The sequence below is a fragment of the Stegodyphus dumicola genome, chromosome X1 (genome assembly GCF_044657685.1).
Source record: "Stegodyphus dumicola isolate Sdum_Otavi_A_Nest chromosome X1, ASM4465768v1".
Lineage (NCBI taxonomy): Eukaryota > Metazoa > Arthropoda > Arachnida > Araneae > Eresidae > Stegodyphus > Stegodyphus dumicola.
In genome coordinates this window covers 79,687,870-79,702,054 of record NC_140780.1, presented here as the reverse complement: position 1 = coordinate 79,702,054, position 14,185 = coordinate 79,687,870, and the positions used below count along the sequence as shown (strand labels likewise).

General features: G+C 29.9%; 1 protein-coding gene across 2 annotated transcripts in view; it reads right to left on the bottom strand.

Moving 5' to 3' along the window:
• The window catches only part of LOC118192343 (uncharacterized), a 288,524-nt gene that overhangs the window by 101,130 nt on the left and 173,209 nt on the right, over window positions 1-14,185 (bottom strand). For both annotated transcript variants that reach the window (XM_035363282.2, XM_035363285.2), the window contains exons 12-13: window positions 6,584-6,669; window positions 1,146-1,386 (exon numbers count right to left, since the gene is read on the bottom strand). In XM_035363282.2, coding sequence (XP_035219173.2) covers window positions 1,146-1,386; window positions 6,584-6,669 — 327 coding nt within the window. The remainder of the gene's footprint in view (window positions 1-1,145; window positions 1,387-6,583; window positions 6,670-14,185) is intronic.

Sequence of the window (14,185 nt, the reverse complement as noted above, 5' to 3'; positions counted from 1 at the left end):
ACAAAGTTATCTCCATCTTTTGGTTAAGACAAAAATACATATTACAATAGTGGATCAAAGAAGTTCACTCACTAGTTCAGGCATCTACAGTGGCTGGGCTGTCAGTTGGTGAATGCACCAGGAAATAAATCCACATATCTTTTGCATTGGTGATAAAATACTTAATACCACAGATCTGTTTGACTTCTAAGGTCCTTTATAATCCACCAGGATACTAGGGTATCTTAATTCCCAGCCCTACTAATAGATAATGCCATGATGTAGCAGTAATGAAGATAATTAATGCAGTGCCACCATATATGAAAAAAATGAAACCAATAGATTTTTTTGCCATGAATTATTATCCCAACTTTGGTCTGTCAAAAAATCAGTTATGTACTTTTTGGCTGACAGAAATATCATGAGACTGGCATAAATATGGAGAAAATTACATTTGTTTGCATTCCTTCATTAAATATGCCACCAAAAATAATCAGGATTTTTTGCTGCATTGATTTCAAAATATTTTTATGAATGTACCTTCATGACAGAAAAATAATACATTAATAGAACAGCTTGCAGGAAAGATATGCTCATTTTGACTTGAACTGCTCCAGAAGCTATTAGCTACAGTACTTCAATGAAGAATGGATGCTTTAATCATTTACAATACAAATATACTGATTACATGGATTACAAAGAAAAAATTTTTAACTGAAAAATTTTCCTCAGAAATATCCTACTTTAGTTACAGCCACAGAAAGTTCATTTAGTCATTAGTTACATTCTTCAACACATAAATTACATGAAATATATAACCTTAAAACTATACAAGAAAACATAACTTTCTGCCTCAGTTCTCTGCTTGCTTTGGAAAGCTAGCAGCTAACTTTTTAAGTTTCCCTAAAATGTCTAAGTTACCCAGAACTCAGTATTACTCTTTGTATATTAAAAGAATGCTGTGACATATCACTTTCAAAAAATGAATGTGTATTTTTAAATGTTATCAAATTAATTAGTTAAAAAAATTAAAAATTAACACATATATTTAAATATCGTAAGTATAATTTTAATTAACATTATTTTGTAGAAAATCATAAATTATACATATTTTAAATACTTTAATAAATCAAATACATTTTAGAAAGAATGGAATAAAATCTCACCAATTTATTAGCAATTTCTTCAGGACTAGTATCGGTATAATCAAACTTGAAAGTCACAGTTTTGCCTTTAGTTGATTCCAACTGACATTCGACCATAGTATCTTCAACACCTATAACAGTTAATTTGGGAGAGCGATCCTGAGTTCTACGACGCTTCATTTTTTTCTTCTCATTGAATTTCTGATGTTTTGCACCTTCAACTGTATGATCCAGATCAGTCCCACTTTCTGCGACGGGAATGCTAAAAATGAAAATTATGCTTTTAACACATACACATATTAACAAAAAGAAAAATTTGTTCAAATTAAATATAAGAGTTTATAATTACTCATAACAATCCAAATGTATGCAATCCTATAGTACTAATAAACAAACAAAAAAAAAAAAAAAAAAAAGCCACTTTGAAAATTTAAGATCCCATGTTTTTAAATTTAAATGGCCTGTTTAATGCCTCCTATATAACAATCACAAGTCTTTTAATCTATTCAGTTCTCTGCTCAAGTTACTTTTAAACATACCCCCCAAAAGGGAGGATTGCATCAAAAGTTTCCAAAGAAAAACATAGGAAAAAGCACGGCTACTCATCATAACCTAGGGCTGCAAGAATAGTTTCTAGCTGAGTAAAAAAAATAACAATATAAATAATAGATTTCAAAGAAAGAAAAACATAAAACAAACATGCTCTATGATCAGACAAATAAATCTGTGCACCAAATCAGAAAGTTCTGAGATTAAAGCATAACTTGACTGTCTTACAGGAAGTTAAGAAGAAGAGAAACAAGTTTCCAATGGAAAATACATGAAAAAGCAAGGTTGCTCATCATAACCTACAACTTCAAAAATGGTTTCTAGATTAGTATAAATAATAATAATAATAATAATACAGTAATCTCCTACCAGATTTGCTTAAAATAATATTAAATTTCTGCAGATTTAAAATTGCATTGTAGTGGGCATTGTGTCTCAAGGTAGGACTTAGTGCAGAAGGCTGAGACTTTCTTAGATTCCTGTGGTTTAAGAAGAATCAAGTACATTATGAAGTGAATAACATAAAATGATTTAGATTTGCAAGAGTTTTGTTAGGGATCTCACATAGTCCATTTTTCTTTTCTGCAACTATTACATTATATTTAAAGATATAAATGGAAAGTAAAGGGAAGTTTGCCAAATACTGCAAAATCTTTGAGAAGGCTTCATCTTTGCCTTCAGATATGCAAGACACAATGATGGAAGCCAGTATGAAGTTATGCAAATTTGCTACAAATTCTTAAGAAAGAGATATATGGGCAGAAAATAATATTGACTGTCAGCCAGCCTGTAACTTCAACAATATGCCACTGAAGTTCTGAGGGCATACATGAACTAATAAGTTATCCTAAAGCTTTGCTTCGAAGAAATGCAAGCTATGAAACATTGTGTTAAGTACTCGTGGAAAGTTTTTGATCCCACCATCTTGACTACATTTTTATATCACAATGAAAATTTTACTAGAAACACTTTGGGAAAAGTGAATTGTAGAGATGAACCTTTACGTAATGAGCTGCTCATTTGGTATGGTAGTCAGGGAAGCTGACTGCGATGCCGAAGGACCTGGATTCAAATCCTGGAGAAGGCATGGTTGTAACTGCTTGTCCCTTCATAGGAAAGGCGAAGGTGCCCCACCTATTAGGTACCTCCATAATAAAGATACCACCACATCCGGCCTTGTACAGATTAATGGACTGGGTTACATTTGTAATTGTTTAAAATCTGCCATTGAAAGGGGGGAAACCCTTTACGTAATGATTCAATATCAGCGGAAGGAGTGGTGTATAGAAATCAACCACCCCCAAGAATAAACAGACCTACTGTAAAGATTTTAAATCTAAAGAAACATAAGAGCACATATTTTCTAATGCTAGTTCAAGTGTATATGGAGCAGTAGCTTACTTCTAAACTAGAGTGAGAACAGGTTAAAATACAAATTTCATTTTAGCTGAGTCTTAATTAGCATTAATTAAGGAAACTTTCCACAATTTGAACTTCTGGCAGCTCTATAGCAGGGAATTATATAATGTCCATATTTACATTTCTTAAACTTGGGTGATAATTTATTTGAACTGATTTGTAAATATGCTTGTACTGGATCAGGAATCTCCTAGGTTTATAGAATTCAGTTACAGATGATCAGAATATGGATTACAGCAAGAAAAGAATGAAATTTAAATATACAGTAGAAAATGCTGCTTGGTAGGGAGAATTTGGGGAAAGAATAGCAAAGATAATAAAAATTTGTTTCAGAAAAATTCTTGAAAAGGACTTATTATCGTATGAAAAACTATAAACTGTAATAATGGGAATTGAAGTTATCATTAATTAGCTGTCAATAAATTGTGTGTATAATGATCCTGTAGAACAGTCTCCACTAACTCCTGATTTTTTAATAGGGAAAAGATAAAAGCCTGTCCTTGAGCTAGCTAGATCTACCAAGGAAGTTAGCTGCAGTAGAAATGTCATACTGAAGAGGTACCTATTGCAAAGGTCTGCTGAATATTTTTTTAATTACTTACTTTAGCACAAAGAATTCTTACTGTAATTAAGAGGTGCTCATTGTGTAATGCCAATCAACATGGCATTTGATATTTGAACTGATGATGTCCTGTTAATACAAGATGACAAGTTACCTTGTCATACGTGAAGCTTTAAGAAGGATGCAGAAACACATACAGAATGAGATGGTAAGGTACATAATATCACTTCAAAGACTTCAACTGGAATGTTAAGGAGAGCAATGCAACTGCTTTATTATTTAAAATTTTAGAAGTTTGTAAGGTATCTTAGTTTAATTTCATAAGATTTAACTTTACTTCCGGTGAACTTCATTCCATGGGAAGAGGAGAAAATGCAACAGAATACTTATGTAAACATCACTGACAGCCTAGCACAGTAGGAGCATGCATTATGTACACCTTTAAAGAATTTAAAATTCCTTTATGTTCTTGCACTTTCTATCTGGGGACTGTGCTACTGAAACTGATTAGCTGGTTACTAAGTGACTCAAGTGTTGCTACTAAAATTTCAATCATGATATTCCCTTATTTCCATCACCAAGTAGGCGGGGCCACTGTAGAAGAGCAAAGCCATTCATCCTGAAGAATAAAATTATTTGCTGGCCAAGATCATTTTATTTGGAGTCAAAGACACTGAATTATTGTAATAAGGTACCATTTTGGATTTAGTGGTTAGAAAGAAATTACACTGTGAATGTACAAACTTTATTATTAATTTATTTAATATTATTAAACTTGCCCTGTTTGCAAATGAATTTTTCATATATATATGCATAATGGAATCATGCTACACAGGACCTAAAAAAGCAGCTATAGAGTAGTTCATTAGATAGTAACCCCAGTCATAAAAGTAAAAATTGTCTTTAAAAGAACACTAAACAATGATTTTTCAAAACTGGCAAATAGCATTAAATTAAACTATGTAAGGAAATACATAGCTCTGCAAGAAATAAATTCAAGCTGAAAAACTAAATAATGCATGACTCAACTGCAGTTAAAAGAATAAAACATACCAATAATCTTTTGGGGGAGAAATGTGAAGAACAACTGCAAAACAGAAACAACTGCAGATAATCTCATATTTAGAGAAAACCAGAATTCTACAAGCTCATAAATGTGTTCGCCATGATTTCTTGCTTTCAATTTACTATTAATCAGTTTGTAAGAGTATGATTTCTGTATCAATATTCAAGGCGTTTAGATCTCTGTAAGGAGAATTTTGCCATGCAACATTTCTTCAATTTCAATAATTCATGAACTAGATCTGCTGAAACAAAAGTTAGATCAATCTGCACTTATGACAAACCTTAAACAGAATTGTATCACTTCATCTTGATATCTCTGGGCAAATATAAATACGCTTTCAAACATTTATGATGAAATTTTTCAATATTTTTTTTTAAATCAATATTTCTCTTCATATAATATCTGCATTGCAACAGTTGTTATATTCCTTTATATTGCTAATCATAGTTTACGTTCCAGACTCCCTTCAGATGTAAATGCATTCAAATTCAGCTATTGGAATTTGACTTAAGAGAACATATAAGAGGTCAATGTAACACAAATCACTGTGCTTCTAAAATGAAAAGTTTTTCTCATTAAGCCTTCTGTATACAATTTCCTAGGATACATATAGCAGCAAAATTTTAATGTTCAGCTACCAGCAATTAAGCTCATACTATAAAGAACATTTATGGGCAAAAATTAATCAGCATAAATTTTTGTTTTTCTTCTGTACTTCATCCCAAGCAGCAGCAGTTTCCATCTTAAAATTACTTCCAGAGGGCACAGAATATCTTGAAAGCTCAACTATCTTACTTAACATAATAATTCATATCAATGTCTAAACTTACATAGCTGTCTGGCCTACTTCTAAATGCCTGACAGCTCTTCACCTCAATGGGTCTTCTAAGTAATACTTCAATGCCATAAAAAAACATATTTACTTAATAAATACTAAAATCAAACCCTGAAACACAGATGTTTCAATCTGGAATTAAACAGGAAGAGAAACAACATCAATGTACAATTTGAAATCAGGTAAAACAGCAGCCTTACCTTGAGGCAGATTTTAGATAAAATTCTATCAATTTCAATGGCAATCAGCCACCTACACATGTTTTATGGAAAGTGTGTGTCATGCTATTATGTGCATTTTCAAACCATCTTGATCAAATCGGATCCGTTACTTCACAATACATCACTATATATATAATTAATATATATATAATTGTGAATACCACTGCACTTTGAACAGATCTTTCTATCAAACAGCTCATGACAGAATGCTTGTTTTGAGGTATGTGTTTAGGAGATTAAATCTCTTTCTACAGATGGAGAAATTCTGGCATACAGGAAAGAAAAAATATATTCTTTGTTATTTTTCTAAGGTATCCCAATCTTATCAAATTTAGTGTTCAAATATGAGATTCTGTGCCTCATATTATGAACAAGAATATAATTTTTTCTTACTTAAATTATTAATCAAACTACACTTTAATTTATGCATTACCATCACAGATAACTTTTGTAATGGCTATCTATCTTCATAGGTAACATCTGTATGTATAACATATATATAGATAGATAGAACAGGTCAAGCTAGTTAAATAGAATTTGCAGTTTCTGCTGATAGTTAAGAATTTCTTTTTTACTAGAAATTCTTTCTTTTTCAGAAATTATTCTGGAGGCTATCTTCTAACAAAGCAAAATTATAAATTTGGAATTTTTTTTTCATGTTTCCAGCAGAGGAGGAGGGAAACAGGGGAGTGGAGGGCACAAATTAGCTGACTACTTTATATAAATCAACAGAATATGCTCACCATGAAATAAGAACATAAAGTATCTATCAAAAATGTTTTCCAAGGTTTGAAAAAATCATCATACTTTCCACTCTTGGAATCATCAGAAAGTGCAGGCAGAGAACCACTAGAATCCACACGTGGCACAAGTGACACATTTTCTAATATCTCCTATGAACAAATAAATTTTGGATATCATTGACTAAATACTTGTTTGCAGTATAGCATCAGCACAATACATAACAAAATCCCAAACATTAAAGATTCATTTAAATTCAGTTTGCTTTACTCCTTGTTCATAACTAACAATGAATATGACCTTTAAATGAAAAGATTACTCATATAATTTTCTGTTGTTTGTAAAATTTAAAATAAAAATCCAAACATTAAATTTATTTAACAATTGTTTGAATAAATGTTATTATTGAACCGAATAAAAATTAGTGTTGCATTTTCTACCTTCCCTAATTAAAATATTGATTAACATGCTACAGATTATAATTTAATGTCACAATTCAACTAATACAAAGCATATTAGAATTTATTTCTATAAAATGAAATTAATATCCGTTAGAGATAAATTTTTATTCCTCCAAAATTTCGATTAAATACAAATTTTTAAATGTCACTGAATACCTCATTACTGCCAACCAAAAATGCTTAAACATAATTTAACATAGTAATAAATAATAAACTATAGTATCAATTGCATGAGACTATTCCAGGGTCTCAAAATAATTCAGCTAAATAAATATACATTTTTATATACATAACACATAAAAATGTCCAAAAACGTAATTACCAATACTTGCAATTTTCTTCAAGAGTAATTACTGAAGTCAGAATCATAAATTGTTTAATATCAAATCAAAAGAGCACACAGACCCCTAAATTACAAACAACAGATAAATGTGACAATAAATATACTCAGAAATGTGCTGTATTAACTCAAAAATAAGACCTCCTGAAACTCCTCATTCCATTTTAAGACAAACTTCAAGAAATAAAAATACAGATGGATATAAACTTCGAGAAATAAAAATACAGATAATATCTGATCAGAGCATGATTTTGATTGCAGTGAAAGATAAGCTACCTAATTAAATACAATACTTTATTATGGTACATAAAAAAAAGTATGAAGTCAATGACCAAATGCTATTTATTTGTTTTCAGGCACATCAGTGATAACTGTTGTGGATGTAGGACTAAAGTGAAATCGCTCATCTCAATATAACATTTATAATTGTTGGCAATCATGTACTATATATATATACATATATATACATATATATACATATATATATATATACATATATATATACATATATGTGTATATATATATATACATATATGTGTATATATATATATACATATATGTGTATATATATATATATATATATATATATATATATATGTATATATATATATATATACTATATATGATAATTACTTGGAAAGTTTATTTAGTAATTAAACAACCGAATTACAGAGTTACTTCTGCAATTTCATTTATCAAAATGCTCGATTGCAAGACCCTAAATTTTAGAATTATAAATACAGAGGAAAATGGGGAGGCCTTATATTTAAGAGCATATAGTATGATGTTAAGAGACAAAGCAATATAACCATCTCCAAATGAAATAAATACTAAATGAAAGTTTAAGTATCACGGGAATTAAATGAAAGAAAATTATTTGAGTAAATATACTTATGCAAAGTAAATTCTAGTTATTTAAATGATTACCACCCTTACAAAAATCATTAATTTTAACATATACCTTCTCTCATCTTTGATACTGAAGACAGCAAATAAAGCAAAAAACCTGAATAGTGTTTGTTGTTTGTTTTATTTCTGTAAGTGAGATTATGATGCTACTAGTAATTTATTTGCAGCAGAAAATAAAAAAAATTATGTAATATACGTGCTTTTTTCCCCCTCCCCAAGGGACTATTAAACATGAGGTTACAAAACTTTGCTTTTTTAATGCACAATTATCTGCAGCTGATGTTGTGACAACACTCATAATATAAGACTACACATTTCTAAATGAGTATGTTATACATTTCAAACTGAGTTAATTATATACAAGTACATCAGTTACAAACAAATTATAAAAGCACTAAGAAAACAAAATAAATAATTCAGATATCCAGAACCCCCTAATTCTTTAAGAGAGCACAAAACTAACACAATACAAAACTATTAATAAAAGAATGTTAACATTTCATGCAATGTTCATCAGACAAAAATATGAACTGTCAGAATCAAACAAATTGCAAACTAAAGAAAAAAGCATATTTCACAGCTGAAAACATTAAAAAAATTAAAGTAAGCAAAATTAAGAAGTGTTAACTTTGATTATTTTAAAACAAAACAATAATTATAAGTTTTACTTAAAAAGTGTCCATTTTAGCTTTAAATCCATCAAATAAATAAGCAAACATTTCTAAATACTCTGTAATTTAAGAACCAATATTCACACAAAAAATTCATTAAAGAAAAAATAAATGAAAATAAATTAAATAATAATTAAAAGAATGAAATTTTTAATAAAATAATGCATGCTCTTAAACACATTTGAAGCTAATTAGGTTTAATTACTCCATCAAATCAAAGCACGCAAGTTATCATGCAAAAAAGCCATGCAAACAGCCAAAATAGGGGAGGGATATATATATAAAGAAGACATGAATCCAAATTAGCATTACAAAAAAACAAATTTCTTACCAAAATACAATTATTTTACTGCCTATAAAATTGACCACAAGGTAAAGAATATAAAGCAGGCACAAAATATTACTTTACCATATTACATGGTAACATCTGGTTTGTATAATTATATTAGCATAAGAAATATTTTGTTACTTTTAGAAAGGTATACTTTTGTGCTACCTTTTCAGAAGAGCACACTCCAAGGTTTGAAAATTTCATCCCACAAAAAAAATGTTAATGCCATGTATATTAGCAGTATCAATATTAGCAAAAAACTTTATACAGAATAAGCTTATATTTAAAACTAATCAAATAAGCAACTGAGCTAAGAGGAAAAAAAAAATAACATATAATATATAGCTTAGTGGAAACAAGAGATTAAATAATTTTCTTCACAAACTTCATTTACAATTTTATACTTCATATAACAATACCATTGGGTGACTTTAATAAATTTATATATCTAAAGGCTTTTATTTTTGAAAATGCAATTTACTTAATAAAATTTCATTATTTAAGCATCCACCATTTTATTATTTGTGTTATAAAATTGTAGATGAAGTTTTAAGGGGAAATTATTTATTATCTTGTTCTTATTAAACTATATGATAAATTACTTTTAATCTTTTAGGCCATTAATTATTTCATGTGTTTCAAATAAAAGCTTATTTTATAAAAACATTTTTAGCGTTTTTTAATGTTTTTTAATTTCATTTTTTTAGTCTCAGTGACAAGCTGTCAAACAACTTATTCAATGGGAAAATAATTATTTTAACAATGAATAATCACTTTCCCACAACTGTTACGTCAAATAATTTAAAAAAAAAAAAAAAAAAAAAAAAAAACAGCAACTTTGCTAAACAATTGGAACTTGCATTAAAAATTCATATGAACTTCACTTAAAAGATTATTTCTGATCTATTCAACTGAGTAATCTGTAAAATTCTGGGGACTTTTGTTTGTTCATTAAATGAAATTATGTGAGAAAAACCATTTCAACAAAAAATTTTTATAGATCTAAATCAAATTTTGAAAATATCATTTCACCACAATGTATTTCCATCAGCAATGGGTATGCAGGCAAAATTTGACTTCAACAGCTCATAAGAGAAGGGTTTAAAAATGACAGGCAAAGTTTGACCATAGTGACAAACACTATGAGCTTGTTAAATGAAAGCTTACAAAAAGGCAGCTAGTTCTAGGAATTTCCAGAAGAAGCTAGAGAAAATTCCAGAATGTCATTTAATTAATACATTTTTATCATTATTGTTTTGAAAGGGGATAAAGAGTTTGTTTTACAAACCTGAGGGAACCGAAGCACTGCCTTCCTTTCATACTAGAGCACATTTTTTTTAATGCAGAAAATAGTCCAAAAAAAATCTTTTTATCATTTTTGTTTTAAAAAATTAGAGAATTTATAAGCTGCGGAAGTTTCTAAACGCTGAATAACTAATACATTTTTAGGTGTTGAAGTTTTAAAATAACAGACATCAAGTATACGAAACAATCAATAGATTTTAAAAATTTGACAAAAATAAAAATAAAAATTATGTTAAAAATTTCATAAAAATTTTGTTTAAATTATTTTTTTTCCAGTCTATCTGATGGTGCAAGTAGCAAAATTCTGCGGTTTTTAGTTTGTACATTAAAGGCAGATATGTGTGAAAAACCATTTTAACATTAAAAAAAAATCCAAGTCAAATTTTGAAAAGATAGCTTCACCACATTGTATTACCACTTACAGACAGTGAGTGACAAAATTCAAACTTGATAGTTTATAAGGTATTTGTTTTAAAATTGACATTTTTTAACCATAGTGATAAACATAAATAAAACATTTTAAAACAATATTTAGGACAAATAATTAATAATTTTATAACAGTAAATAAATGCAGAAGGTACTAAAAAGATCACCTACATACAAATTCATAAACTTCTAGCAATATGGATACACACACACCCAAAAAAGTTATCTGTATTCTAAAAATTTTGAAAATTTTGTTCTTTTATGTGTTTTTGTAAGACTCTTTACATAAGAGCCATAGTACATGTATGTGTGTACAAGCCTACATTCATACACGTAAAAGACAAGAAAGATTCGTACAATTTTCTCGATAAGATGCCAAGGCTTATGAGAACAAAAATATTTCCACCATACAATTAAATAAATTTCAGAGAATGTTTTTGTTATTAAAGGATGTAATTTATTAGGTGCAATTATTTTTTAATTAGCAGTGATTAATCATCCTGTCATAATTAACAATCTCATGGCATTAATTTGCTCTCACATAAATTTTTTCTCAATCAGAATTGAAGTATAAGAACTCAATAACATCATTTTCTTTTAAGTAAGAATATTACATAAGGTAGTGTAAATGTGTGTCTATTTATCTATACACCAAGAGGTCATACATTTATGAGTCCTTTCATTCAATATATACTGACAGAATGATGAGATTTGCAAATGTAGCTGTATATACAACATAATTTTATTGCTGAAGAAAATTTTTGAGATGCATACTTCAATTCAGATATCATAATGGACATAATATGCATTCCTCATTGTTGAAGTTTAGCACTTCTGAAGTCAGTGGATGATACAAAGAAGCAAGTTGCGTGTTTTAGTTGGAATCAAGCAAAAAGGGTGTTGATGCATTTAGATGAAGCATGGGGGAGTGTCAAGAGCTTTTGGTTTCAAATGAAATCTTACCCAGTGATTGGCTAATGGCTAAATGGTTAGTTTACATTATTTTAATATAACAAAATACCATGAGGGCTATCTGTCTAAGAGGAGGGATGCCTTTGTGAAGGACTTTATACAGGAAACTGACTCATACTCATTTCTGCAAATGGAAGTGCAGAGGTTTATGTACATCTTTATGCTCAGTAGTTTAGGTTACAATGAGAAGTAAATTATAATCAGCAAGATTCCATAACTAACATGCATCCATAAACTACTATAATTCAGGCTTCGATTTCAGTGTGTATTTTGTTAAAATAATTTTTCATAGCTCAAAATTATTATTTCAAAGAATTTTTAAGGTACAAGTCTGTCAGCTGCTTAGAAGCATAGTAGGCTATTACAGAAGACATAAAATGGCCAAATGCAAAAAGCAACCTCTGCTCTCAAGAGATTTTGTAAAATTGCTGCTAGGAGACTAAAAGCAGAGTTAATTTTAAGTTATATGCATCCATATTAAAATTCATAATTTGCATTTATGAGTTATGACATGACAGGATGGTCAGAAATATAGCTACATATTTGATCCATCCTACTGTATGATAATAGTATTATGATGGCTAGATTAAATGGGATAGTCACACCGGAATTTCACGTCTATAACAATACACAATACCAACCAGAACTTCCTAGCATAAATTTGCTTGCCATTTTGAACATTTCTTAACCTTACCGATATTTCTGCATCAATGCTACAATAAGCCCTACTTAGAGATTTTCCTTCCTGGATGTTTCCTATTGTAAGCACTTTCCCACAATCAACAGCAATAATGCTATATTCAAATTAAGTCTTCCCAGTACCACAAGCTCATGATCATTTTGAGCAGTCGCCAATGGCAGCATGAGTGATGCAAATGCCCATATTAAAATTGTAATTTGCTGCTACATGTTCGCCATCAGCTTAGCTTAAAGATATACACCTTAGGTATAAAAAATATCTAGTTTCAAATTTAACACATTACTTACTACTGCCCTCTACAATGATACTTTATATTCATTTCAAATGAAAAATTCTACCACGGACTGCCGAGCACCACAGAATACTAAGTGATTTATTTCAGGAAAAAAAGATCGAACGCTATGAAACAAATGCTAATTATGCTAGACCTATTAAAGTAGTGCTTAGAGGTTTATCCAACACTACTAAAACGGATGATGTAGCCAGTCCACTAGCAGCTAAAGATTTCTCCATATGAACTCAACTGACTAGACGGAGAATGCATGCCCCTATGCCATTATTTCTTGTACAATTAATGAAAAATGAAATATCAGACCAAATCTTTTATGTTACTGATACGTTACTGTTTGCTGTGACTGTGGAAAAGTACGTATCCAAGAACCAGGTGCAAGAGTGCTACGTCGCGTTGTATCGTGGATGTGAGAAATTACCCCAAAAATAGGAGTAACCAACAGAAAAAAGACAGCTCTGTAAAAAATGGAATCTCATACGCAGATATGGTGAAAAATCAAATTCCTAATTCTAGTAATAAATCTAATGTTCAATCTCCCAGTTTGGCTACTGCTGCACAAAACCGATCAGTTAAGAAAAATGTTCAATTTAATGTTGCAGATATTAGTAATGCTCTTAAAAATTTGAATGCTTCTAATGTAAAAAATACTAAGAAAAGCTCTTCTGAAAATAATGCCTCCAGTTCTCCGCAGGAGAAAAATCAATGTTCAGAATTTTTAAGTTTTGTTAAGAATGCATCAGAATTTAATAATATCTTTGGAATTCATAACATAAGAACTATGAATAACATATTTAAAGCTTTCATGCCTAAATTGAGAGAATTAACGGATCCTGTTGATAAAATGTTCTTATTTTTTGAAATAGTTAATGAAATCTATAATGTATCAGTGTAAAAGTATGCCTTTAACAATTATTACATGGAACACAAATGGATTTCTCCCGACAGCTTACGAGTTCAATGAGTTTTTATAGGCAGATAGCCCTCGTGTGCTTTGCCATAATTGAATAATACAATACAAGGAGTTTTTACACGAATTTGCACCTGATATTTTACTCCTACAGGAGCACATGCTTGGCCCTCATAACTTTTTTAGTCTGCAATTATGTCACGCACAGATGGAGCAGATCAACTGTAGGCAGATATGCACCTAGAGGTAATGCAAGAGGTGGACTACTTCTTTTAATTACGCGCTCCATTTCTCCTATGTCACTCCATTACCACAGCTTTTAGCAATTGAAGCTCTAGCTATCACACTCACTC